This window comes from Coturnix japonica, chromosome 1 (assembly GCF_001577835.2).
Source record: "Coturnix japonica isolate 7356 chromosome 1, Coturnix japonica 2.1, whole genome shotgun sequence".
Taxonomy (NCBI): domain Eukaryota; kingdom Metazoa; phylum Chordata; class Aves; order Galliformes; family Phasianidae; genus Coturnix; species Coturnix japonica.
Genome location: NC_029516.1, coordinates 159,872,104 through 159,899,954, shown reverse-complemented (window position 1 = coordinate 159,899,954; position 27,851 = coordinate 159,872,104). Strand labels below are relative to the sequence as shown.

Below are 27,851 nucleotides of genomic sequence, written 5' to 3'. Positions count from 1 at the left end.
TCAACAAAATATATTCTGAAAAAATAAAACCAAGCAAGCACCAGGAAGAACCAACTGGATTTCATCTATTTTATCCTGCCCAAAGGAGCCAACTGGTGGAAAAAAGCTGTAGAGGGGGGACAGGATGATAGGAATAGGACCCACAGCTGCAGATTTGTGCTGTCAGCAGTAAGGGACTGGCTGAGCTGAGCACCCCTTTCCTCCCCACTTTACCACCACCTGCAATGACAGATGAGTGATGCTCGGTCAACACACCACATCTACAGCAGCGCAAAGGGCGAGATCGAGCTTCCTGGGCCAGACCAGAGTAACCATGCAAGTAAACCCCCTGAGAGTGAGCTGAGAAAGAGGAAACCAGTCACTAGGGGCCACAGGAAGATGATCTTGTGGCATGTGAAGTATGCAGACTTTGGCAAAAGGGAAAAGGAAAGCAGCAGCCTCTACTGATAGCCAAAAGGGTCAGCTCACTGGAGCTTAGGGTTCACAATGCGCTTTCTTTTGTGCCTCTGGGGACGGAAGAAGCTGTGAAGTAGAAATCAGGTAGGGGGGGAAAAAAGTAACTTCATCAAGCAAACTGAAGATCTGCAAACCATTTACCTAGAGGTAACATATTTCCTCCAGGTTCTTGTCTGAAAGGTACCAGTTAGATCTTCATTCCTATAGTAGCTGCATGAACAAACCCAAGACCTTCCATTCAATTCAAAATGCCAAATAGTTAAGACCAGCCATGCAGCTTGCCATTAGTATTACCCAGCAGTAGAACTAGAGGATGATGTATATTTAGTTTTGGCAGGTTAAACTCCTGGCAAGAGCTCTTTAGCAGGTAGAGGTCCCTTTCTCCCTCCACATTTTCCTGTACTCACTCCCAGCTCCTGCCCCCTGTGCTTGCCCTACTGTCAGGATATGCCAAATGACCTGTGTTACATGTTCCAGGGAAGATTTGCTTAGAAAAAGAAACCAAGGGGTTAGGAAGGAGAAATCTGGTTGTTCCTATGTAGACAGATGGTCTATTACTAGATGTTCTTTTTTTCAGAAAGGTGATAAAACCCTGAGAAGGAATAAAGCCCAAAAAGCTTTGAGTCAATACACTTTTGAAAGATGCCCTTCTGATATCCATTTACTTGTACATCACCACAGTAATAAAAGAAAAGAACACATGGAAAGATGTAATTTCTTCCTCTCCGGTACATACAAATGCCTCCACATCTGCACATCTCATGAGATGGTTAAACTGAGGCAGCTGCCTTGGACATCACACACAGAACAGGGAACACACACCTCTCTTCTCTGGATCTTGTCTCCTCACTTTACAACCCACTGAAATCCTAGCTGTACTGTATAAGATAACACTGGGAGACACTAATTTGTAATATTGAAATTATTAAGCAATCAAGCTGGAGTACTGTTGTATTACATATCTGGCAAAGTAGACTCTTTCAAAAAAGAAACTGGAGATGTTTAAAATACAGTCTGATTAATACGAGCGTTGAAAAATAAACCACACTTGTTTTAAAGTTTTTAATACAGTCTTAACCTTGTATCTGGAGTAGCTTCTACATGTCTAAGATTCCCCACACCATTTTATAACACGCTAGATTAGGCCTTCATAGGCCACTTCTCAGAAAAAAAGGAAGCAGCTTAAACATTCTCGCTTACCATCTGGTTTTTAAAATTCAGTAAGTTTCCAGGGTAGTAAGGGTTACAGGAAAAGACAGTACCTTTACAAGAGATTTAGCTGAGGGCAAAGGTGGTCTGTGAATGTGAAGGGGAATAATATACAAGGCTTTGTCAAAACTGTCAAGAGAGCCTCTCAAACTCTTATCCCACCATCCAAGACAGCGACAGTTAGGCAGGGATCCAAGTGTAAAACAACCCTTAGAAACAGAAATAAAGCCCCTAAATGCAAAGCAAACACAATTAGTTATCTATCTAACCATTACTACAGACAGTTATTTCATAGAACCATAGAGTGGTCTGGGTTAGCAGGGCCCTTGGTGCACATCCAGCCCCCTGCAGGGGACAAGGCTGTCACTCACCAAATCAGGTTGCAAAGGGTCCCATCCAACCTGGCCTTGAATACCTCCAGGGATGGGGCATCCACAGCTTCTCTGGGCAGCCTGTACCCAGAGAAGTAAAGAGTTTCTTCCTTATACCTACCCTTTTTCAGTTCACAACTTACTCCTTGTCCTATCACTATGCCATGGTCACAAGTATTATCTCCCCAGAGCCTTATTTTCTCTAGGCAAAGTAACTTTTCAGCCTTAAAATGAAAACCTTGAATTTCATTGAAGAGGAATATCAAGAATTCTGTTTATTGGTATTTTTCGTATTTCCCTCCATTGCTCAGATGAAATTCACATCACATTCCCACGCATTTCTAAGTAACATGAAGCATCCAAATCTCTTCTCTAGATTGAGTGTGAGCATCAGCAAGCAGACAAACAAATCTGAAGATTTTAAGAGAGAAGCAGTTGACAAAATCCCTGGAGTTCTTCCAACAAGTCTTGATAAGCCTTGCACATCATAAAGAAAAAAATAGATATGGAACTATACAATTAGGATATACTCTAATGTACATATCAGAGATCCTAAAAACACAACTTTGAATGCTTCTCTTATTATCTATCAGGTCTGCAGTAGTTGGACCTGTTCTGTATCTGTCTATCCATATTCTGGAAGAATTCACATCCCAATGCAAAGTCCATCTGGTTGTGTTTGCGCACAGACTGCTTATTCCTCCTGGGAATCAGCCACTGAGCTGCCAGGATTTGTAGATTCATAGAATCACAAAGTTGGAAAGTACCTACAAGATCATCCAGCCCAACTGTCCTCTCCCATCACCACTGCCACCACAAGCCACTAAACCATATCTCATAGCTCCTCATCTGGACACCTCTTGAACACTGGAAGGAATGCTGACTCCACCACCTCCCCAGGCAGCCATTCCAGTGCCTGACCACTCTCTGAGAGAAAAAGTTTTTCCTTATGCCTAATCTAAACCTCTGGCACAACTTGCAGCCATTTCCTCAGGTCCTGTTTGTTGCCTGGGAGAAGAGGCCAAGCCCCTCCTCATCACAACCTCCCTTCAGGAAGTTGTAAAGTGCAATGAGGTCTCCCCTGAGCCTCCTCTTCTCCAGACAAAACAACCCCAGCTCCTTCAGCCACTCCTTGTAAGACTTGTGCTCCAGACCCCTCACCAGTTTTGTTGCCCTTCTCTGGACACACTCCAGAACTATTCCTGTTCTTCTGGCAAGAATGAAGACAAACAAACTCAGCCCTTAAGCTATTCAAAAGCACTATATTCTAACAGAAATGTCCAAGAAACTGAAGGTACTTATAGCTGAAAAGAACTTGGCTCACACAGTTCAAAATCAGTGACAGGAACCATGCAATTCATATTTTAAGACTGGCCCGTGATATTGCATCTAGAGCCAGATGCTCTGTCCCCAAGGGGTGAAGACTGAAAAGAGATGCTGAAATTCCTGTTGGAGAAAGTTTACAGCCTGTCTCTTCTGATCAGGATGGCTTTTATCAAAGCTAAATACCATACCGTCATACCGTACCATAACATACCATCAAGTTCCATCTTCAAAATGCATCCATTCCTAAAACATATTTCTAACCAATGCCAGAGAAGATATTAAGCATATCAAACCCTACAAAAGACATGAATGCAGAAGACAGTAAAATTTGCAGTTTTCCTCTTTACACCTACGTTCAGGACGTGACCTTGCCAATATGCTACTGACAAGTCATGAAAATGCCATGGAACACAAGTACTTAACACACACACGGAAGTGGTACAGATGTCTGTCAGGAACTGGGCAGAGCATTGCAGGGAATAGAAAAGATGAAGCACTTCAAGCTTATGAAATTAAGAAGGGCCAGGTAGCTTCAGAGCCAGCAGATGAGAAAACAAGCAGGAAGCACAAAGGAGACCACTTTGCATTTCTAGAAAGGACTCCCAATTACAAACTACTCTGTAAATTAAATAGCTATATCTTCACATACAGACCCAGGTTGATTACATTCCTTTTCTTAACAACCCAAAAAGTATTTCTTCTACTACAGTGAAAAAAAAATGCTCTCCTTTTCAAGCTTCCCATCCAGCCTTCCCCCATTCCCCATAAGCCTGACTCAATCTCAACATCTGCAGAAAGCCACTATCAATGGCTAAGAGCCATACTTGAAAGCTGTAAGCATTTTAACCACTATGTAACCTACTGCCAACCTCACACTTGGAGGAGGGTGAAGAGCTGCTCCTTTCCCCAGGCAGAACCCATTGCGATGCACTGGGCAACATATTCACAGCTGGTAGCCCTGGTGAGCTGCATGCTGTGCTCAGTGAAGTGTGTCTGCAAATCAGTGCAAGCACAGAACACAAGGGCACAAGCAGGAATGGGAAAGAGTTAACTCAGAGATGGCTTCTCTGTGAATATGCAGGTTGCCATTTGCTCCTTACTTATATATGTTGAAAAGATAAAATTTATATAAGCACACACACTGACATGTAAAAAGTTTAGAAAACCTCAGTTGTAACTCTACTTTAGAAATGAAATTATATTCCCTGGGGAAAAAAAAGCACAAATTAAGTGTTGCTCTTCTAAACACCCATTTCTATCCAAATTGTACACTGTTCTCACTAAAGTAACTGCAAAAGGTTTAGAAAAGTAACCAAAATTTCCATGCCCTGGAGGAATACCACTTCGTGCTGAGGAGGTAACACGCTATTTTTAGGATCATGACATGAGCTGCGTTACTTCTTGTACACTTTGATCAAATTTTTGGAGTTAAACATTTGCTGCTCACATCCAGCACAACTGCTGCCCCAAAGTTACCAGTCATTGCCTCAAGGTTTGGCTCATCTGTGAAAAACTTCAGTTAAAACTTTCAGCACAGATCTATATAATTTTCCACTTGCATTTGGTAGGAGGAAAATCACCTCTCTTTAATCTCTAGCTTCATGCCTCTATTATGACCTATTCTAAACTTATCTCCTGGCATAGCAAAAGGCATTTCACTAAAGGCAAATGATAGATATTGGACACCTTGTTTCCACTTTGAGCTCCCTCTGGAAGGTAACACTTACCCAGTAACATGACATTAAATCTACACTAAGTTTTGTATTTCTGCTCCCTGTTTTGCTTCCTCGCACCCCTTTCTCTCCACCTACCCAGGGAGCACAGAGGCCCATTGCGACAGCTGAGCACAGGAGGGTGCAGTGCTGCACAGATGGAAGATGGACAGGGAGTGCAGCCAGCCTGCCAGCAAATGCAAAATCCACTTTAAATCATGTTGTTTTGTGAAAGAAACCCACAGAAACAACAACAAATTAAAATTAAAAAAAAAAAAAAAATAAAATAGCAAACACAACAAACTGTATCATACTTCACAGAAACCTGTTCCCTACAATATGTGATACAGCTGCATACCAAAGAATTACACATACTACCACCAGTTCCAAGACATTATTATTCAGAAATCTCAGACTTCGTAAATGACTGCATAGGCAGCTAATTACTACATTTCTTTGCTTAAAGTTGGACGGAGAAGACAGAAATACTTACCACAGTGGGGTTTCCACTGCTGATCAACTGGCTGACTTCATGAAAGATGCTTTTGCAGTCGATTGATTTGTCTAATGATCCCCGTTTCACTATGACTGCTACTGCGAGTAGAATCTGCTCCCGAACATACTTTTGAAGGCTGTAAACAACATTGTTAACAGTATTTACAAATAGTTCTGGAAATCAGTGATCAATTACATTTTAGATGCACTTCTTCAAATCTTGCTGCGAATGCACAAAGGCAAACTTGCAACTCTACAGAATTCAACTAAGCAATAAGAAACAAAGAGAAGTTACTACTGTAATGGTCTTCTGCCATATATATATATGATAAAATGAAAACCAAGACTGCAGGCTGAACCCCACACATTCAGCAGCACTTTTCTGTACTTACTTCGGCCTCTGTAAGACATAGGTTAGAAGGAATGTTCGCAGTGATTCAATGCTAGTTTTTTCCAATAGAATCCATTCTCTTACAACTGCTTCCATTATCGCTGTAGCAGCTTGAAAAAGAACATAATCCACTTTACTAGTTTCTGTGGGGAAAAACAAAGGTAATTTGAATGCCAGGAAATGTATCTATTCATCTTGCATCTACTTCTAATAAAAACAGTGGATTTCTAATATTAAATAATTATTAAATGGCGGGTTGGACTCAATGATGTCTGGAGGTCCCTTCCAACCCCTACGATTCTGTGATTCTGTGAAATTTTGTCACTATGAAAACAAAGACTTACACCTCAAAAGAGGCAAAAATAAATCAATAACTCAGTTATCAAATTGCCCAGTGCTGTTTAATTAAAGTCAGATACTCGGGGGAACGAAAGCTGGCTACACCAGGAGACTGAGCTAACTGTCAGGAATGAGAATGCTAATATAACTGTAGAACAAACTGAAATACCTGTGACAGATTTAGTCACAGCATTTTAAGATATGATTGACACAGATGCCAAAACGAAGACTCCTCTTTATCAGAGATTCTACCTTTGGAACCAACAGTGAATAAATTACATGTATCTTATAGATGGCAACAAGAAGCAAGCTCACTTAAGCCTTAAGGGAGCATTTGTGTTTTATTATTGAAGCAAAAGTTTCACAGACTGGTGTCTTTAAGATTTTATGCATTCAGATTTCCACGTTTATTTTCAGATAGTCAGAATGTAACTCCTTAGCGCAGTGTAGAAATCAATAATCCTTATTATCTGAATACCTGATTACTTTGTATGTAGGCGGGCTAAAGGAGGATGATATTATAAAAAAAAAAAAAAAAACGTGACTGTTTAGGAGGCTACAAAGAGAAACCCGAGAACTTGAACGTGATTTATATGACGATAGAACACTACAATTTTTTTGATCCTTCACTTTTTTTATTTTTAATTTCATAGAACCATAGAATGGCTTGGTTGGAAAGGACCTCAAGGGCCCAATTCAACCTGGTCTTGAACAGTTTGGCAGCAGTGCATCCACAGCCTCTCTGGGCAGCCTGAGACAGTGCCTCACCACATTCTTGGTAATTTAGAAACAACCATGTAGAGGGACCTTGACAAGCTCAGAAGGTGAATCTAATGAGGTTCAACAAAGCAAAGTGCAAGGGCTGGGGCAATCCCAACAGACTGGGAGAAGAACTCCTTGAGAGTAGCCCTGCTGAGAAGGACTTGGGGGTCTTGGTTGATGAAAAACTTAGTATGAGCCAGCAGTGAGCTCTTGCAGCCTCAAAGGCCAACTGTATCCTGGGTTCCAACAGAAGAGGGGTGGCCAGCAAAAAGAGGAAGGTGACTGTCCCATCCCCTGCTGAGGCCCCAGCTGCTGTACTGTGTACAGGTCTGGGTCCCCACAGAGGAAAGATGTGGAGCTTTTAGAAAGGGTCCAGAGGAGGACCACAAATACAATCAGAATGCTGGAGCACCTCTCCTATGAAGACAGCCTGAGGGAGTTGGGTTTGTTCAGCCTGGAGAAGAACTGTGGGGAAACCACACTGCAGACTTCCAGAATTTACAGGAAGATTATAATCATGAGGGAAATAAACTTTTTATATGAGTAGATAGTGATAGGAAAAGGGACAATGGTTTTAAAAGGAAGGGAGATTTAGATTAGATGTTGAGGAAGTTTACCACGGAGAGGGTGGTGTGGTGCTGGAACAGGCTGCCCAGAGAGGCTGAGGATGCCCCATCCCTGGAGGTGTTTAAGGTCAGGTTGGATGGGGCCCTAAGCAATCTGATCTAGTACTTGATCTAGTCATTGGCAACTTGCCTGCAGCAAGGGGACTGGAACTTGATGATCCTTGAGGTCCCTTCCAACCCAAGCCATTCTATGATCCTATGATCTCAATAGCCAGTTCAAAACACTGAGTCTACAGAGAACATACAAAGAACATTGAGAACAAAATGCAGGCATGGGGTGGCAAAAACAGAATAAAAACCAAATTAAAATTCCAGAACCAAAAGTGGAGTTTGAGCTGTGGTGGGCAACATGCCAGGACTAGAAAAAAACTGGATTTGCTGAAGAAAGCCTCAGTCATGGGATGACATGCTTTAAAAACTTTCTTACGCTGATTATATACATGCAAGCTAACAATACACATTCCTTTATATGCATGTTCCATATCTCAGATAAAAGCATTTTAGAAAATTGGATGCTAAGTAATTTTATCAGGCTCCAAACCCAAAATGATTTAAACATGCTAAAATGAAAATAAACCTCCTTTAAATCTACTAAGCTTAATTTGGAAAACAACGTAACCACTTAATTGAAAGATCAGTGTGCATGTCTAACATATAAATAAAAATAAACCTGCACAGGAATTTTAATTCTGGCTTTTTTATTTGTTTGTTAACTTCTGCATCTTTGGTTTCTCAAAGCACATACAAAAAGGAAACGCTTGTAAAAGAAGAAAAAAAAAACAACAAAAGAGGATGGAATTTCTCCTTTGCATCAAGTACCACAGATGCACAACTGCAATCATTAACAGCACAGACCTCCAGTACTGTGTAAACTTATAACCAGTCAGTGCACTGTTATTCTCTACATGAAGTTACTAAAGAAAGACAGGGCAAGCTTTGCCAGTACATTTAACAGCTATAAGCTTACACCAGAAGAACGTAGAGCCTCCTGCTTCGTGGGTTCAACTACAGGTTTCTAAATAAACTGTATGGTGGTGGCTGTTCTCCTTTCCCTTATGCAATGCATCTCTGTCTCTTTCCCTGCAGGGCTCATACACTCTTCTTTCCATGAATGCCATCAACATCCTTACCACTCTCCACCTCCATTCCAATTCCTGTCTTGATCACACCTCCCTGTTTTCTTTTTTAAAGCCAGCACCTCTAGTTCCTACTCATCCTTACCTGCTCAAATCCCTCCAATCAGCTATTCTTTCTGTTCACACTGTATGAACACTGTATGAAAGTATGGGGGAAAGTTCTTCAGTTCCAGGTCTCAGCATCTCAGCTGCCCACTGGATAAAACTGGAATGAAAAACCTGCCCCACCTACAACCGCTGTTTTCTCAGTGGTGATAGCACATGGTCAGTTTAAAGACGTAACGTTTCTAGGCATCCAAAAGTGTTAATAACACAATCACATTTTGTTCAGTCACTTGTACTTCAAATGAACAGCTAAGAAAACTATCACTGCAGACATTTTTAATTACTGATGCTACATTGTACTTCTTTGAGGACAAGATGCAGCAATATATCCCTTAGCACAGATAATATCGCTACATGTATTACATAAATTTCCACTACTTCTGATTAGTTATGAGCACATCTCCTAATAGCCACTGAAATGTTCTTCACACAAAGTTACTTACACATGTTTTGCTGCCTACCTGAAACAATTTAAAATCAATATGAGGAAGGAAAAAATAATCCCAAATTCTTCTGACTCGAAGCACAAGTGTGGTTACAGCCTTCAGGACCAGACCAAGTTCTAATGCACTCAAACTTCAAGAAACTCATTTGTAGAAAAATTTTTGGTTGGGGAGAGAGTATAGGAAAGGAACCACACCCTGCTCCATGTGTTACAGCATAATTTGACAGCACTGTAGAAGGACTGCAATTGTATCACCACAATATTCATCAGTTATACTTCTCCGATCCAGTAAAATTCATTTGAAGTAACTGTTAAAAACGTCACAGAATGAAGTAGGAAAATAATTCTTTTAGACTTCATTCCAACATTTCTCTGCTCCTGACAGCAAATTCTTTGAAACGGGAAGTTGCTTTCTGATTGTTTTTCTGGTATGTGCTTTGTTTTATTAACCTTTTTTTATTTGGTGCATTTCCACACATTTCAATTCTCATCACCAGGTCTCAGATCCAGCTTTCCCTGCAACTTCCCTCCACCTCCCCCCCCAGCACACACATGGCCAGCACTGCAGCACTAGGCAGGAATACATGCACACTGCACCTGGACTTCTCGGATTATTTAGTTGCCAAACTAATAATTCTCCATAGAGCCTGTAAGAATAGATTTATGTTTAAATACTTGTAACATAACCAAATTCACACCATTTCCATAGAAACCTATGATTTTTTTTTTAATAGAAGGTTGACACCTACATATTCCTTTCCAGTCTCTGCGCACATAATCCCACAACAAATTTACCAGTACTCTATTGCCTCTATCAGGTAGACAGAAACTTTTCTTTAACCATTTCTTTAAAAACAGTTGGGCTGTTAACAGCAACTGACACGTGCAGTCCAAAATAGTTTATCACCTTATACAGCACCAGTACATAATGTGGCAGAAGGGCACAAACTGTATGGCTAGTTGATGTAATGGGAAGCATCAAACAATCACAGTAAGTACAGGCAGTTCTGCAAATTCCATACGCTAGGTAGCATTAAAATACAAGCATATAATAGAGGCAGGTTTAATCTATTAAATCAGTTTAGGAACTTCGGCAAATGAAGCTGCGCCCCACCAACCACAAAGGAACCAGAAACAAAATCAATGACAGAAAGGGCCTTCATCCTCCCCACACAGGACTCTGTTTAAAGCAGTCCTGGCAGCCCTGGAGGCATTTAAGTTGTAGTTTCAAGCAAACTTTGAGCAAAACCTGATATCAAAAAAAGCAGCCCCTCCTCCTTGCAATTTCTGTCGCCTCCTATTCTTGTGCCATATTTGGGTACGGACAAACCAAACCTGAAACAGGTCTCTGCTCATGTGCTCACCCTGAAATGCTATGACTGCTGTACTGAAATAGGTAGATGATGTGTGAAATTTGGGAAAACAAAAACAATAAAGAGCCCAGGCAAACAACAAATATCCTTCACAAAATCAAACCTGATGTCTGCATTCCCAGCTGCAGAATAGAGATCTAGTTACAAAAACTGTTCAGTTAATGAAAACTTACCCAAAATGTGTTTGCAAACAGCAAATGGTGATTTTGATTTTCTAAATGATAAGAATATGTGCTCGGCATGTTGGCGTTGTTCATTACTGACCATGGAAGGTGGTGCCTGAAAGAGGAAAGAAACAACTTTGTTCAAGTACTAAAAACCAGTTACACCACAAATTGTAGATACACAAGCAATGGTATGAACTTGAAAGTATCTGCCTTGTTAAATATAAAACCTTGGTAAACTGCCTCTTCTGTTCCACTGTATTCACATTGTGGGCACATAAGTGTGGCTATCAAGACATCAGGCAGAGAGTGAGTAACCCTAATTTTATTATGTTCCTAATAGTGCTTCTGAATAAAGTCAACCCTTTTTTTCGCCCCAAACCAAAAATAGCATTGTGCACCACTAAGGTTGCCAAACAAGCTCATCACAAAATGCTATTTTTTGCTCTAGGTCTACATTTGTTTTAATAGAGTTGCTCATCCCATAAACTCAAGGAATAAAAAAATCTTGCCTCTGGCTGTTATAAAATAGCATACCGGCAGTAACATACCACCCTCTAGTGTTTAATGTTAAAGCTTACACTCTAAAGATGCCACGAGGGCTCACATTGCAGTGAAGGGTCCATGTTTGGGATGGTGGGACCACTGCTCTGCATGACACACACGGGGCACCTGGCTGCTGAGTGCCACCTGCCTCTCACCACTGCTGGAAGTCATGTTGCTTCCCAAACCAAGTTACCTACAAATAGAGCACAAAACTGAAACCCAGATCATCATGGGGTGGGCCATGGTTTGGGGAGCACAACGCACACAGAGAGGTTACTGTATGCAGGGCTGTGACAGCCCAAAGGTAAAATAACCCATGGCAGGGGGGTTGAAACTAAATAATCTCTGTGGTCCTTTTCAACCTGTTCTACAATTCTACAATTCCCTTTTACCATTAATATTCCCCAGTGCCAGCTATTTGGGATTTATCTGACAAGCACACAGCACAAAATGTTCACATGGGGAAATGATACCACAAGGCAGTGTGAGCTGCAGCCTTTGGGAAAGGCAGAGGCAGACATGCGATGACGAACACCTTGCATAAAAAGCCTGGTCAAAGTGATAAAGTATGTTGCTGTACCTCAGCTGGGCTTTTGAGCTGCCCATGTAAGCGCTGTCCCTGACCATCCCAGCACTGCATGTGAACTGCCCTGCTTGACTTGTACAGCTGCTCTTAGAGTAAGAGCAGAAAGACCATGGCATAAAGACGATGGTATTTAACTTCAGAGAAATGTTTTTCAGTGAATAAAGCACCTGTAAGTAATTAATTAAACCTGATTTAATTACTTCCATCCTTCACAAGACAGCTCAGCCTCACCAGCTCTGGCAATCTGATCATGACACCTGCCCACATCCTCTTTGGGGTCAGCAGCAGCACCCACCTGCAGGTATCAAAGCTGTTCCATGGGAAATATTCCTTCATACCCACAATAACTAGAAAAGAATTTTATTTCACATTATTTCAACTCTTCTAGATCTTTGAAGTTTGATTACAGACCTTCAGGACCGTGAAAAGGCACCACAAGTATTGTATTCCTATATGAACTTTAAAAATAGTAATAATTTACCTCTATGTTACGAACATAGACTCTCAAATCCATGCAGAAGACAGGAGCGCTCAGCAGCCACCAGAGGGAGCCTGCAGCTCACAGCCTCCTGCCTTTGCTGTATTCACCAATCACAGCTGCAATGAGAAAATTCTCAAGCCCAGCTAATGTAGGGCTTTTAAAGAAAATCCAGTATGTATGTATTTATGCTGTGCACAAAATTTCTCTTTATAAGAGCATTAGGTGAGCTGGCAGCTTTCTCCAGCCTACCCACTGTGCATGAAAGCTCCCTCACCTCACAGGTCCTGTCCATCCACATTTCCAACACAGCCAAGCCTTGCTAATGATGTCATTAGCTGGTGCCATGAGAAAAGGCACTGGATAAGCTGTGGTTGGACTTGATGATCTTCAAGGTCTTTACCAACTTGGGTAATTCTATGATTCTATGAAAGGACAGTACAATCGGAAAGGAATAAGAGGGCTACATGTTTAGTATGCCTTACCTAGGCTGAAACTAATTAAAGCAAGCAAATATTACAAATAATTTCAAGTAATAATTCACTGCACATTCAAAACAGGAGAGTGGCAGCCACAAGAAAAATCAACTGTCCTCTGTTGCAACAACTAGGAAACACTGGCTGAAGGTGCACATGGAAGAAATAGGGGGTAAAAAGGAAGCGTTTGTTTTAAATAGAAGTAGACAGGTGCAGATAGGGAATCCAAAGCTACACGTTTGTATTTGCAGCCACACACTGAGTAAAAGTATTTCCCACCTCAAATAACACACCTTCCAAAAAGTAACTAAGATTGGTCATTGATGGAAAATGCCAAGCAATAAAGGCAATGAAGACAATAGAAAGTGAACAGGTTACAAACATCTAAGGATGAGATGAACAAAATGCATTCCTTGCAGACAGAAAAAATTTGCTGGAGATAAACTCCGCGTTTTCACAGATTTCTGCTGTGGCACAACAGCACAGAACACAACTGAACTGAGCATCCTCCTGCAATTACCCAGAGGGAAATGGGCAAATTAACACAGCATAAAGAACAATCGTGTCCTCCTCCAGATCTCACTGCTTTTTAAGAGAAGACAGAAAAAGTGCACTGGAGTGTTTTAAGCTGACACCCACAGCATTTCCACCTACTAAAACGTCTCCTATGAGCGGCACAGCCTCAACACTAGTAGCATTATGAGAAGGCAAATATGCCTGAGCAACTTTGCTTGTATTTAAAACTGATCAAATTACTTGCACCTGCTACTACTAATGCCAAGAAGAAACTGTCTTGCCAAAGGCAATGTTTATGTCTGCAAGAAAAGTAAATCACAACCTTAACAAGGGTAGAAATAAGAAGCTTGCTATTCAGTGTGACTTCATGAAATTCACCATGAACTCCCCAAGTGAGCTCCTCTAGGTAGGAAAAGGCATCCTGCCTACCCCGCAGTCAAAAGGGAAGATAAAACTGCTCCCTAACTGCAGTCTGTGGGCCATTATCATCTTAGTAAAAGCAATTAAACACGTTTGCTGTTCCTCCAAATGGCGTCTAAACTCTGCCAGAGTGATGTCTAGAAGCCTCAAAAAGACAAGAAACCGAATCTGTACTGATAGACAAGGATAAGCAAGAGCCACCCATACAGCAGTGTCACCGCTGGGTTGGGACCATGCTGACAGCCACCACTAGGCAAGGCACACAGAGATGGGGGAGTGAAGGAGCCCAGATGGCTCACCAATGCCTCCCAGCAGGCAATGGAGCCAAGCAACACAGAGCCATATGCAAAGCAGAGAGATCGTGAGCAAACCCACAGAGCACATGCAGGGGAATACCGTGTGATAGTGAGCATGAGCAGAAATAGAAGGAGAAAGAAAAATTAAACAAGAGCAAGCAATATTTTTGAGTAGTACACATACTGCACTAAAGAAACCCAAATATATTGTTCCAATCATTACACAGATTTAAATAACGAAAAGTCTTAACTTACTGTGCACTTCTACTAGGATGCCCAACACCCCCTCCTTTTCTATTAGCTAAAGAGAAAGACTTTTGTCTCTTAAAAGAAATAAGCATGATCATCTTAGGGAATTAATTCTTCTATATAAGTGAGTGCATTATACAGAAGAATGAGATTCCAGAATGAGGAGATTTAAGTTTAATTCTACCAGAATCATGGCAAGCAACATGCCCCAACGCCACATCTTCCTGCCTGCCATGGAGTCAATCCACAGAGTTGGTCTCCCACCCCATGCTTTACAGTTTTTTCCTACCATCACAACACGTTCAATAGCCATCATCTGCCTTACTAAACAGTTAACAGGGAGCTCAAATACAATAGTCAGGCAGACAGCTGGATGATGGGCTGTGCCCCTTTCCCAACTGTTCACCCCATGGTTCTAGGAGATAACACCCAACCACACAGGGATGCCAGGCCTGCCAGTGGAGAGGTCTCCATCACCCAGCAGGTCAGGCTGCACAGAGACACTTGGCAGCAGCGTTCAGTAACCACTCCACAAGTGGATGAGGCGTTAATGCCGTGGGCACCAGGCCAGAAAGCAGTTCAGACAACAGGTACTGACAGCAGTTTCATCTGTCCAATTCAGATCTGTCATTAAACAGAAGTGAAAGCCCTGAACAATAGTTAAGTTGCTGCAGAAAATCTAACAAGCATAATAAACAGTGACAAGATCTGGTGTCACTATTATGAGCTGGGGTCAAAATAGCAGCCTGTGGAGTGGTGATACATAAACTGCCCACTGAAGAAAAAGTTCAAGACGCAGCCCTCAGCAGGTAAAGTAATACACACTGCCTTTTGGGACAGGAAAGGGGTGACCCTGCTGGATTTCTTGGAACCCAGACAGAACATCAGCTCTTCGTGCTGCATTATGATGCTGACTAAGCTGAAGGCTTGAACTTTCAGAGTCAGGTCAGAGAAGATAACAACATGATAATGCCAGGCCCCATACCAGCTTGAAAACCATGGAGAACACTGCCAATCTAGGCTGGATTGTCCTACCACACAGTCTGGATTTGGCACTGTCTAACTTCCATCGGTGAAAGATGTGACTGCACCAGCAACATTTTCCTAGCAATAATGCCATTGTAGCAGCTGTGAAACAATGGGTTATCTCCACTGGTGCAGAATTTTACAAGCACAGCAAGCAGCTCTTATGCATCCCTGGTGAAAATGCATTGATAATGGCTGAAAGGTGGTGCTTTGTGGCAGAGAATCTGCTCTATCAAATTGTGCTACTGTGCTCTTTGTGTCTGCTCTAGTGTCAGTGGAAACAAAACAGGAGGCAGTACCTTCAGATCGACCTATGCATGCTCCAGTTACTTCTTTTGCACTTGCTTTTTGGGATAATCATTTACATTACAGCACTAACTCAACTTCCAAATTAAAAGATGAAGCTGGTTATGAAAATTGCTAAGAAAGATGCAGTAGATGGCTTCTGACCAGGCGTGCAGTAGAGACAACTCAGTGATACTTAAACTTTCTAAAAGAAACAAAAATTGGATGAAAAAAAATTATTTCCCAAACCGATTATCAGTTGAATTGCCCTGCCCCTGAAGACTTCCAGTGCAAGGCTGGATCAGGCCCTGGGCAACCTGAGAGCTGTGGTGTCCCTATTCATTCCGGGGAGTAGGACTAGATGGCATTTAATGGTCTCTTCATCTCTAAGGACTCTGTGATTCTATTCTATGACTGGTTGTGACAAGATCTATCCTCTGTTTTGCAATGGTCTATATTTACACACTATATATACAGCCTAATTGACTAACGAGCCAAAGTAAGCGATCACCATTAATATCAAAATGCTTTCTGATATCAAACTTCCTCTCCAAGACAAGCAATGAATACTACAGAGATTTTATTTCTCTAGTAACAATTTGACCCTCAAAGACACAGTACTGCGAGTTCTTCCTTGAAATTTGCATCCATTTACCTGCACAACACACCTGACATACATAATTTGTGATAACCAGTCTGCGGAGGAAACAGCCATTGCTGCATGAGGACATTGCTCCCACTGATCATGCTTGCTTTTCAGCATCAAACAGGAACCCAAGACCTGCTGCTTGAAGAGTGGGTAGGAGTTGCAAGGAGACATGGAAAATTAATGTATCTCAACTACAGGTCCCAAGTCTGTTATCCTAGATGGCAGGAAGTCTACGAACCACCACAGCAGCTGCAGGCTCCACTGACAGTTAGTTTCCCTATGGCAGGTTGCAGTGCTTCAGCAGAATTAGATCAGCTGACAAGTAGAATATAATCCAACATATTCACAGCCCCTGAAATCATAATCGCACCTTGATGATGCTACTTCAAGGTGCTACTTGACGATTCAAGTAGCCCAACTCTATATTTCAAATTACCGTATGTATGAGATAGTACAGACAGGCTTAATTCAAGAATCTGGACTGCGATAATGAATTTGAGGACAATATTTCAAGTCAAATGCCACTGTTGTGATCCTGTCCTGCTACACACCAGATCATAATTATGCCGCTGATGACACTCTTCACTTCCCAATGCCTACAAGCTGAGATTCACATGATGTACACAGCCTCTTTACTAGGCTAACCATGCATCAAATAATGTCAGCAACCGCCTTCCTACTGAAGCAGAAGTGTTCTGGAGCACCTGTTTTTTTCCCATTGCCCAATTTTCAATTATACTTGTTGAAGTGACAGCTATAACTGCCTGTTTTGCAAGGGCAGTGTTAGATTTACTCACACACAGCCTTCTACAGAAAGATGGAGCTTATCCCAGAGATAAGAGCCACTGCCTGAGCCTCAAGACAGAACTCACAAACTCACATAGGTCCAGAAGAGCTGCCATGGTTCTACAGCTCTTGGTTACATCTCCTGCAAGTAGTCAGCATGGGTTCATCTGCAAAAGCCACTTACAACTCGTACACTGCTCAAGAGTTAAAACTTTAGGATAAACACAATTATATCCACACTCAATTATACCCACCTCACACATCTCTGTTTAAAGCTCCTCAAACTGATTAAGAAAGGCTGAAAAGCAATCAGACAGCTCTCAGTGCTACTGCAAGTACTGACAGACCTACCCGACCAAGGAAGCCAATACTGCTGCCAAGGGCGGTGAGGCACACAGTGCAGGCTGCAAGTCAGAGGCAGCAGTGGTGGCAGTGTGCCTACACAATGCTAGAACACACCTCTGCCAGCACCCAGTTGAACATCACGCTGTAAAAGTCTTAAACTGAGGCAGTGATGCATATTTTTTATTGTTGCTTACAGTTTGCTTCTCATCAAAAAAGCATTTCTTCTCACTAAGTTACGGGGGAAAGGCCTACACGTCAGCCAGCTGCCCAGCCCCAGAACTCAGGTTTTAGTGCTTCCTTCTCCATCACCCCTGCTAAAAAGTCAAAACCTTTCCATCCCACTATAGTTAATTTGAAGGAGCCGATTAAAAGTGACATAAATCCTAAAAGTTTCAAAGCACAACCCAATTTGATACAGAAAATGCCCCTGGCTTAGCGTAGTTTCAAAATCACAAAGCTTGAAACATCAAGTGTTTTTACTAAAAGCTTTTAACTGTAATTAATGGAAACATACAGACAGGTAAAAGACACATGGGAAACAAGACTTGTATTAGAAATATAACTATAGAAACACGAAATTCAGTACCACATATACTCTAGAACATAGGATGCCATTTATTTTTACTGTATTTTACTAATTTGTTCTGCTCTTGCATGCATAACATGAACGATGTGTTACTGAGGAAGTTTACATCTCCATCCCCCACCCCACATACAGACGGGCAGTCATACAGCACATATTTGCAGAGGATCTTCAAAAAGCACTTCTGCAAAAATGAAATCTTTTTCTTCCATATGCAGAGAATTTGGGCTTTTGTTTTCTTTAAAGAGGTAATTTTTATAGACTCCCTTGAAGATAAATGCCCACGTTCACTCCAAGAAACCTGGGCAAGTTACCTAAATCTCAAACTCTCAACAGTCCCAGGGCTCCACATACTCACTGAAAAATGATTGCAAATAAAATATGGTTATCTTTACACACTTTTGATTATTGCTGTTAAAGGGAATGTTACTGTATTGCAACCATCAGAATAGCTCCTGACACATTATTAATACTAAAATGTTATATCTACATTCCCTGCTAAACAATTCATTATCCTGTAGCTAAAGCAGCTTCTCTTCTTAATCCCACTTAACACAACCTCACGCACTAACAGTTTTGCAGCTAAGTCTCCCTGAAGGGAAGCATGTTTGGTTTTGGGAAGCTGGAATTTTGTTGTTGTCAACAGGTAGGGGAGCCCCTATTTGTGTTTTCTTCATCAGAAAAAGAGATATGCACATAATTTCTTAACCTCTTACATTCTCTCAGTGATGGTACAAGACTTCAGCCATCCGAGAAGCGACCAAAAAAGCGTGGTTGATAGAGAAGGCAAACAGAATCGACTTAAGGCCAGTATTATTAGTGAAGTAAGAGTAGAAGTCTGTGACTGAAGAGAGTAGTGCTCACCTAAATGTGAATGGCTGTAACCTTAAGGCGGAAAAACAGTGCAGAACATGGCATAGGCTCTATGAACATAGGATCAGGGTAAAGCTTTTCAGCTGCTGCTTTAACAACACACAAACTCAGCTTTAAGGCACGTAACATCAAACCAGCACCTGTAGCCATGTGACACAAGAAGGGAGAGCATCTTTTTTCTTTTCCCCCGAGGCTGTACTATATAAGTATACACACACACACGTTACGCAGTTCTCGTTAAGTCTCCCACTGACAGATGTACTAAATGTAGCTGCAAGATCAGGTGTGTAACACAAGAGGAAACCAACCCAGCTGTAAAGTGAGACTAACAGCAGAGAAGCAGGTCTGCCAGAGCTGACCGTGTCCTAGTGAGAGAGGTCCCCAGCCAGGCTGTATAACAGTCTGATTTATTCTGTGCTGCCACGTGACAGAAAGATGGCATTGCTGCAGGACTGGATCAGTGCGCACCTATCACAGCCATCATGGGTTGTATTTACACAGGTTGTAGAGTTAGCATCTATGCTGTTTGTGTAACTAACACCATTGACAACAGTTGTGATGTTATTATAAAAGGAGAGCATAACTCAATAATTTGAGCACAGGCCAATGCACCAGCCTCAGGAGTACATCCAACCTTCAGATCTTCAGACTCTGTATTAATGATGCTGCAACCTGCTGTGTGAATTCTAGAAGTCGCCTCTGCCCTCCTTCATGTGCAAAATCCCAGCAGCTGAGATATTCACTTGGGATGAGAAAGAGCCAAGTTCAAGCTCCTTCCAAAGCAGTCTGAAAGAAAAACAACTGAACACACCTCAACCACCCCTCAGCATCTATAAACTACCACCTGTTTCTGAAAAACCCTTCCCACTAAGAGATATCAAAACACACCTAAGAAGAATGCTAGTGTTACCCTTCTCCTTTCTAGCAGTGGGATCCTGGTCCATGTTAACAGCTGCAAACAGGCCCTGCCTTTGCAAAACGCCAAAGCTGCAGCACCAGTAATGCAATGTAGTGCTGGAGCCCTTCCTCCTCTCCTTCCAGACATGCTACCTCCTTTCCACTCCTAGTCACACATTATTAATGCTGTCTCATCCTAGCTTTGGCAACACGCAGGTACACCTGTAAGATCCAGTCCAGCTCACCAGAGTAGCAGATAACCAAGCCAGCAAAAAGGGAAGTAATGGTTTTCTTCAGCCATTTGCTGCTGGACTTGTTTAGGCTTCACCGACAACACAGCCAACATCTGCATGGCACTTACCAGTCTGGGACTGCAGGTGTTCATCACCTCGGAAAGCCCTGTGAAATCTGAGGGACTGCTGTCACACAAATTCCATGGCAAAACACCTTTACACTCTTTATTGATTTCACAGTCACACAGGAAGTACACTTGACTCTGTGATAAGAGGTATTTTCAGTGCCCCTACCATTTCACACAGCGACACATAACACAACTGGACTGCAGGAAGATAAACACTGAACACACATTGTGATACACCTTCAGCCATCCTGAGTATCCACTTCCACAGTTCTGTCAGCTTTAATCCAGCAGGCACCACAAAAGAAGCTTACCTAACTTGGAGTAACACAGGCAATAAAACCTCATTCACTTGCTCCTACACTAAGCCAAATAACTTTAAATGCATTTCCCATTAAAAACTAAATAAAATAAAATAAAATCAGATAGTCTGGATCTGAAAATAAGCGTATCTTGCTAAGAAGCTGAACAGCACAACTTGACCAAAGTTTATTTTGGTCAGACAACCATCTTCATCTCAGTCAAGGTAGCAGAATTGCTTGTTATGCAACACAGCAAAAGTAATTCCAGCTAAAACAAAACAACTCCCTGCATCCCATTCCCAGACTGGATGACCATGCAGCAGCACAGAGTGCAATACTGCTGCTTGATGTCTGGCAGAGCCAAGGGCAGCACTGAACAACTGTCACTATGAGGAACGCATTTTACCAAGGGAAGATGGAAGAAGACATGATAATCAAACCACAACCCTACATCAGGCCAGGAAACAAGTAGAAAAACACTCAGATACACCTAATCCAGACAACTTTAAGTAACAAAATGATGTCAGAAATTCATGAAAAGGAATGTATTACTTAGCTGCTCGTGACAGCATCAGTTCAATTATCAGGAGGATTTCTTCCACCTCTCCGTATGGAAAGCTGCTAATTAACTAATGAACACAGATTAGTGTAACAAGGATAAGACTCAGGAAGCAGGTTAAAGGGAAGACAACAGTAGGTAGCAGCAGAGGAATTATCCAGATGGAGTCATCAACTAATGAAGCTCCCCAATGGACAATTCCAGATGCAGACACTCAGAATTCTCATTAATAACATGAGCAAAACATAGAAATATTTTAAAGCAACACTGACATGTCCAAAGACATGGAATATCTCTAGCTCAAAGATGAACACACCTTCCCTGAGCGTGAAGAATCCCATTTCACTCGATACAGGGTTTGCTTGTCAAAGATCTCAGAACCAGCACCAGCCTTCACATTGCTTATCTCAGCTCCTCATCCTTAGCACTGTGCACACTGGGTACAGTCAACACACATTTGCTCACAGCTGCCAGGTAGAAGTTTCATTACCATGCTGTGCACTGCACCTTCTTATCTCCTCAACTGTAAACTGAACTGCGTGAGCAGTAAAATGCACCCACTGGAGCAGCTCTCAAGCAAAAGGGAGAAAAACTATACATGCACAATGATGGACTCTAAGTCACTTAGTGCAGTTCCAAAAAAGGATCTGGACTGCTTGAGCATGGCCCTCTGAAAACACTACCTCAATTTAGTGAATAAGTGCAATGTTAAGTACTGTTAGTTGTAATTCTGTATTCCCACCCTAAAATCTACAACCATCTAAAATCTTCATGCTCCCACACTGCAGAAGAATGCAGTTCTGGTCAGCTCATTTCAAAACAGTGGCTCAAGTTTAAAAAGCTACAGAGGAATACAGGGGTAATTAGATGCATGGGGCGCCTCCTGCATGAAAAACTGACTGGGTATACAAGATAACTGGAGAGCACAATACGGCAGAGAGCTACAACAATTCAAGGGCAGAAGAAGAAAACCCAATTACTTGCTATTTTTCATAATTCAAGAATGAATTAGATGGTCAAACAAGCTGGCTTCTCTGAAGTAAAACAATGCTTTGGGTTGTTCACCCCTCCCCCCCCAACCACAAGCGAAACTCATTACTGCTAGACAAATATAATGCAAAAAATATATATTCCAGAAACAGCCAGATATGTTAGCAGAAGAAAAGTTCATCAACAATCATTAAACAGAACAACGCTACCCAGAGCTCTTGAAAAATACTAATTTAAACACAGTCAAGTACACACCAGTGAGAGGATCACCCCTATTTATTTTAGGTCCTTCTAAATCAGCAGCCAGGGACCACTGCTGGAAACAGAACTCAGCTGGGCAGATGTCTGGTCTAATCCAGCTATAATATTATGGTGTACATCCAGCTTGTCTTGCCAGGTGATGACCTGGAGGACTTCAGCAAGTCTCAGCACTGAAATGATTCATTAGTCTGGATTCCTTCCAGCAGGTAACCTGCTCTAATATAATCAGAGCTGCTCCAACTCTTCCTCTCATCCATACTATTATGCAAGAGTCAAAATCTGAGAAACTGTCCCCAGAGAAGACAAGCTGCCATGAGAAATGGAACTTCTTTGTGGAAGGAGGAGTGTCACAGCCCTAAACCCCAAGGAAGGCAGGTGAAAAGAAAAGCCCCTGCAAACTGTCAGGACAGATGAAACAAACAATTTGTTACAGAGTTTAAAGAACACTAATGTGAGCTCCTTTATGATGCTGTTCTACCAACGTACTGAAACATCTGAAAAAGAACTTAGTTTGACACTGTCAGACTATCAGCTTCATCCTGACATCCCCCTTGGAAGGGCAACAGACACCACAAATCAAGAAGTCCCCAGGAAGAGCAAATTGTGTGAGCTCCCTCCACTGGCAGCCCCCAAAAGACCACAACATTTAAAAATGCGTTAAAAAGGGAATTCTGCAAAAGCCTTTGCTGAGGTGCTCTGGAACCCACCTATGAATGCAACCCAAAACCACATCGCACAGAAGAGCTGAGGACAACAGGGCTCAGCTCAAACTGCTGCCAAAAAGAGAACCTGCTTCAAAGTTGGATCAGGTTGCTCGTGGTCTCATTCAGTGAAGGTTTAGATTTCTCCAAAGATGGGAGATCCCATGGCAGGCAGCCTGCTTCACTGCCTCCCCCAGCCACACTTACTGTGCAAATTTCTTCCTTCCTTTCTGCACCTGGAATCTCCCAACCTGTAACTTCTTGTCTTTTCACTGTGCATCCCTAAGGAAAGCCTGGCATTTCTAATACCCAGCCAGCCTGAGCTGGCAAGTTAATTTTACAGCAAAGGTGTATGATGCAACTGAGCCAATCTGACAGCTCAGCAGTGCTAATGGGGCACACCAGCCCTGCACACGTCCAACAATCTAATTTCAGCCCCCTCCTTGTGCTAGCTCTGCAATTTAAATGGCTGCAGAGATCATCAATTCATCTTGCTAACCTGACAGAAATCCATTCCCTTGCTTAATTCCTGTGTCCTCTTTGCAATATTAATATGTTCAGCACAGGGTCACAAGGGAGGAGGTGGAACGGCAGGTGGGAACAGAGCATCCCTTTGCAGAGGGGGCCAGGCAGGAACCAGCTGTGACCTGTGAATTTAGATGCATGTGACGGAGAAAGAACATCATTTGCTAGAACAGTTGCAATCTGCCAACAATTTCAGCCTCCATCCTCTCACCTATGGGATGAAGTATGCATGTCTTTCCTTAATCATGGTTATTTCAGTTGGTAAAGACCCTCAAGATGATGCAACTTATCCTCCTAATCCACAAAGGCAGTTATTAAAACAGTGCTTAACTGGTACTAATTACATTCAGTACTAATTACCACCTGAGCTAAACAGAACATAAGAGATGGAATCCGTATGTTGCAGCCAAGGGATGCCTGCTGTTTGGAAACACAGCAGCACTGCACTCAGTTTGGCTCACACGGACATTGCTGTGCACGGTCCTCAATGAGCTGAAGTCACAGAGGGCAAAGGAAACCCATCAGTCATGGCAATGCTCCACAGCACAGAGCATCAGGTTTGAAGTTATGAGGCACTATGGGGAGCTTCAAACACACACTGTTTGGAAAGGAATCGAGTTTCACAAGTGCCTACTTTTTAATATGACAAATGCACTTACACACACTAAAGAACACCGCCATAGGACCAGCATTCAAGGCCATACGTGCCAACTAATGACAATTCAGACTTCATCTTTTTAACAGCTCTAACATGTACCAAATTTCAGTCATTTTGCAAACCCCGCCTTTCAAACATGAGCTACCTAGAATCTGCTGAAAGGCATTACAGTAACAAAGGACAAGGCCTCTTTAACAGCCATAGGAGAGAGAATAGACTGACATCCTTCCACTTCTCACAAGCTGCATGCCATGGTCCTAAGGCCCATAAAGACCAGCAGTTTGTGAAGTATGTATCCCATATCTGACACACAGAAAGTAGTTCTTCAAAGCAAATCTCTACTCACCCAGAGCAATAAAAATAGAATTATCAACATGCTTATCAAAGATTTAGAAAGCTCAAAGTAATCAATACTTACCCTCAAGGAAGGTTAATTAAACATTTTTACTTTACGTATATATATATATAATTAGCATGCCTGAATTCCTCTAGTCCATGATTCCCCCACAGCTCAGTATTTCAGTGTGAAATCGTGCAAACTTCCACGGCTCCCTGCTCCAATACCGTGCAGCACCTCTGGTGCCCTCACGGCCAAGCACAGGGCCAGGCCTTCGCCCAGGGTGACATCTCCTCCCCCATTTTCCCTGCCATTCTCTGCTCCTTTCAAGCATTCACAGCTCTGCCCTCTCCCAGTTTTCAGGTACCAGGTGCTAGCCCCCAGATGGCCACTAACAGCACCAGGTTCACCACCCTCCCCTAAGGCATTTCTCACCTTTCTAACTAATCCTATCATGTTGTTTAATGGCTTTGTGCCTCTCAAATGCCACACATCATTACCCACTGCCCCCAGCTCCCAACAGATCTTTCACAGATCTCACCAAGGAGTAGAGAAAATGTAAATGAAGGCTATCACTGCCCAGGTGCAATCCTGCAGCAGGATTTTGCTGTTTGCCCACAGCTATTGAGAAGGTGTAGGAACAGCATGCACAGCCCTTCAGAGCTGGGGTCCCATACTGAGCACCATACAGCCTCACAGCGGCCTGGCTGAGTTTTTCCAAGGACCCAGAGACAACCAGAAACACAGAGCACAGGGCAGAGCCCTAGCAGCTCCTGCAACCTCCCTGGCCAGCCCCAAGCCTGGTGCTGGTTACTCAGCCTCAGACAGCCTCCAGAAATGTCTTCTTCATGTGTCTTCACTGGGAGAAGGGACCTAACCAACTCCTGCCATTTCTATGCTGCCCATGGGTCTTCAAGCATCAGCAGAGAAAAAAAACTACAACAAGCAAACCAGCAGCAAACAACTGCAACACGTCCATGTTCATATAGACATAGGCTGGAGGGAGAGAGAATGGGAGAGATCACATCATCATTAAGGTTGGAAAAGACCACTAAGATTTCCCAGCCCGACCATCAACCCATCCCCACCATGCCCACAGACCACATCCCTCAGTGCCACATCTCCACGTTTCTTGAATACCTCCAGGGACAGTGACTGCACCACCTCCCTGGGCAGCCTGTGCCACTGCCTCACCATTCTCTCTGAGAGCATAAACCTCCCTTGGCTCAACTTAAGACCATTTACTTCTCCTCTTATCTCTGCTACCAAGAAGAAGCTGACCTCCACCTCGCCACAACCTCCTTTCAGGCAGCTGAAGTAAGGTCTCCCCTGAGCCTCCTCCTCCCCAGACTGAACAATCCCAGTTCCTTCACCTGCTCCCCATAAGACCAGTGCTCCAGTGCTCCAGTGCCTTCACAGCTCCACTGCCCTTTTCTCTGGCCACACATCAGGGCCTCAGTATCTTTCTTCTAATGTAGTGAAGGGCCCAAAACCAAACACAGCACTCAAGATGCAGCTCCACCAGAGCTGAGTACAGAAGAACGACCCCCTCCCTGCTCCTGCTGGCTGCACTATTGCTGATACAAGCCAGGATGCTGTTGGTCATCTTGGCCACACTGCTGGTTTAATGATGAGCATTACCTTTGCCAGCAGAGATCCTAACACCCACATCTGCAGATCCAAGACACAGTCTGACCAGTAAGTCTGGCACCTGCTCTTCATGGAGCACACATGAGCCTGGCACCTTCCCCCGGCACCAGCACTTCTATTAACGCTGCACCACGATGCGTTCCCCGGTGGCACCGCCAGGCCAAGGGGCAGCCCCGGGTTCCCCACAACAGACACAAAGCGCTGGACACACCGCTCCATCCCCAACGCTGGGTACTACCGAGAGGCGCCTAACGCCATGCAGCCAGCCCAGCCCAGCGCCACGCGGGACAGCACGAGGCAGCACGCGGCTTTACGTCCAGGGGGACACACAACTTTCACAGGGCACGGACCCCGCGTGTCGGCACGACCCAGCTCCGGGCCGGCTGCGCGGCCTCACCCCGCGGCGGTACAGAGCACAGCGGCACGGAGCACAACACGGGGCCCTGCCCGGCCGCATCCCGCTCCCCGGGTACCGCACTCCGGACGGCGCCAGCAGAACTCCGGAAGGGCCCGGCCCGCAGCGTGCCCCTGCGTGTGTCGGAGCGGAGCGGCGGGCAGCGTGCCCCGAGAGGAGCCGCGGGTAAAGGGAGCCCCGGCCCGGCGCAGGGAGCGCGGTGCCGGAGCGGGAGGGCAGGGCGCGGTGCTGTCCGCCTCACTCACTCACCATCAGCACTTTGGCCGCGTTCTCCAGCTGGGCGATCACCTCGGGGGCCCCCCCCGCCGCCACGGCCGCCGCCATCATGGTGTGTGTTCAATGACGCGCCATGCGCTGCATTGTGGGACGACGCGGCGGCCCAGCCAATCCCGCTCCCGGCACGGAGACGAAGCGGCGGCGGCGCCGGAGGCAGCGTGAGCGCCGGCCGACACACAGCGAGCGCCGGACGCGGCCCCCGCCCTGCGCGCCTTCCTCCCGCCGCACACAGAACCGCCTCCGGGGCGGGCAGCCAGCGCGACGGGCCACCGGGGCGGAGCCGGAGCCGCCGCCGCCGCCGGTTCGAGGCCGCTGCGGCGCCGCGAGAGTGAGTCCGGCCCCGGAGTGTGGGGTGCGGCTGGGGAAGTTCGCAGAGGTTCACAAGGGGGAGAAATCTCTGGACTTGACGTGTAACTCCATGTGGAGCTCGCCGCGTGTTGTCCGGATGTGGGTTACCGGATGGCATCACCTCTAGAGAGCAGCACCGGGACTCGGGCTGTGCCCGCGCTGCTGTGTCTGGGTGCTGAGCTGGACGTGAGGCAGCGATGTGCCCTCACAGCACACACAGCCAGTCGTGTGCTGGGCTGCATCCCATGCAGTGTGGCCGGCAGGGTGAGGGAGAGATCCTGCCTCTGCTCTGTGCTGTGAGGCCTCAGCTGCAGCACTGCATCCAGATGTGGAGTCCTCAGTACAGCAGAGACGTGGAGCTGTTGGAGTGTGTCCAGAGGAGGGCCACAGAAATAACCCAAGGGATGGATCAGCTCTCCTACAAGGACAGGCTGAGAGCTGGGGCTGCAGAAAGGCTCTGGGGAGACTGAACTGCAGCATTTCAGTATATAAAGGGAGCTACAGGTAAAGGGACGGACTCTTTAGCAAGGTTTGTTGGGATAGGATAAGG

At 44.1% G+C, this 27,851-nt stretch overlaps 1 protein-coding gene across 1 annotated transcript in view; it reads right to left on the bottom strand.

Annotated features, from left to right (window-relative positions):
• XPO4 (exportin 4) overlaps positions 1-27,138 on the bottom strand; it is a 65,283-nt gene extending 38,145 nt beyond the window's left edge. The window contains exons 1-4 of the mRNA XM_015852160.2: positions 26,927-27,138; positions 10,920-11,025; positions 5,962-6,103; positions 5,568-5,706 (exon numbers count right to left, since the gene is read on the bottom strand). Of these exons, the coding sequence (XP_015707646.1) occupies positions 5,568-5,706; positions 5,962-6,103; positions 10,920-11,025; positions 26,927-27,004 (465 nt within the window). The 5' untranslated portion in view covers positions 27,005-27,138. The remainder of the gene's footprint in view (positions 1-5,567; positions 5,707-5,961; positions 6,104-10,919; positions 11,026-26,926) is intronic.
• Between the last annotated feature and the right edge of the window lie 713 nt (positions 27,139-27,851).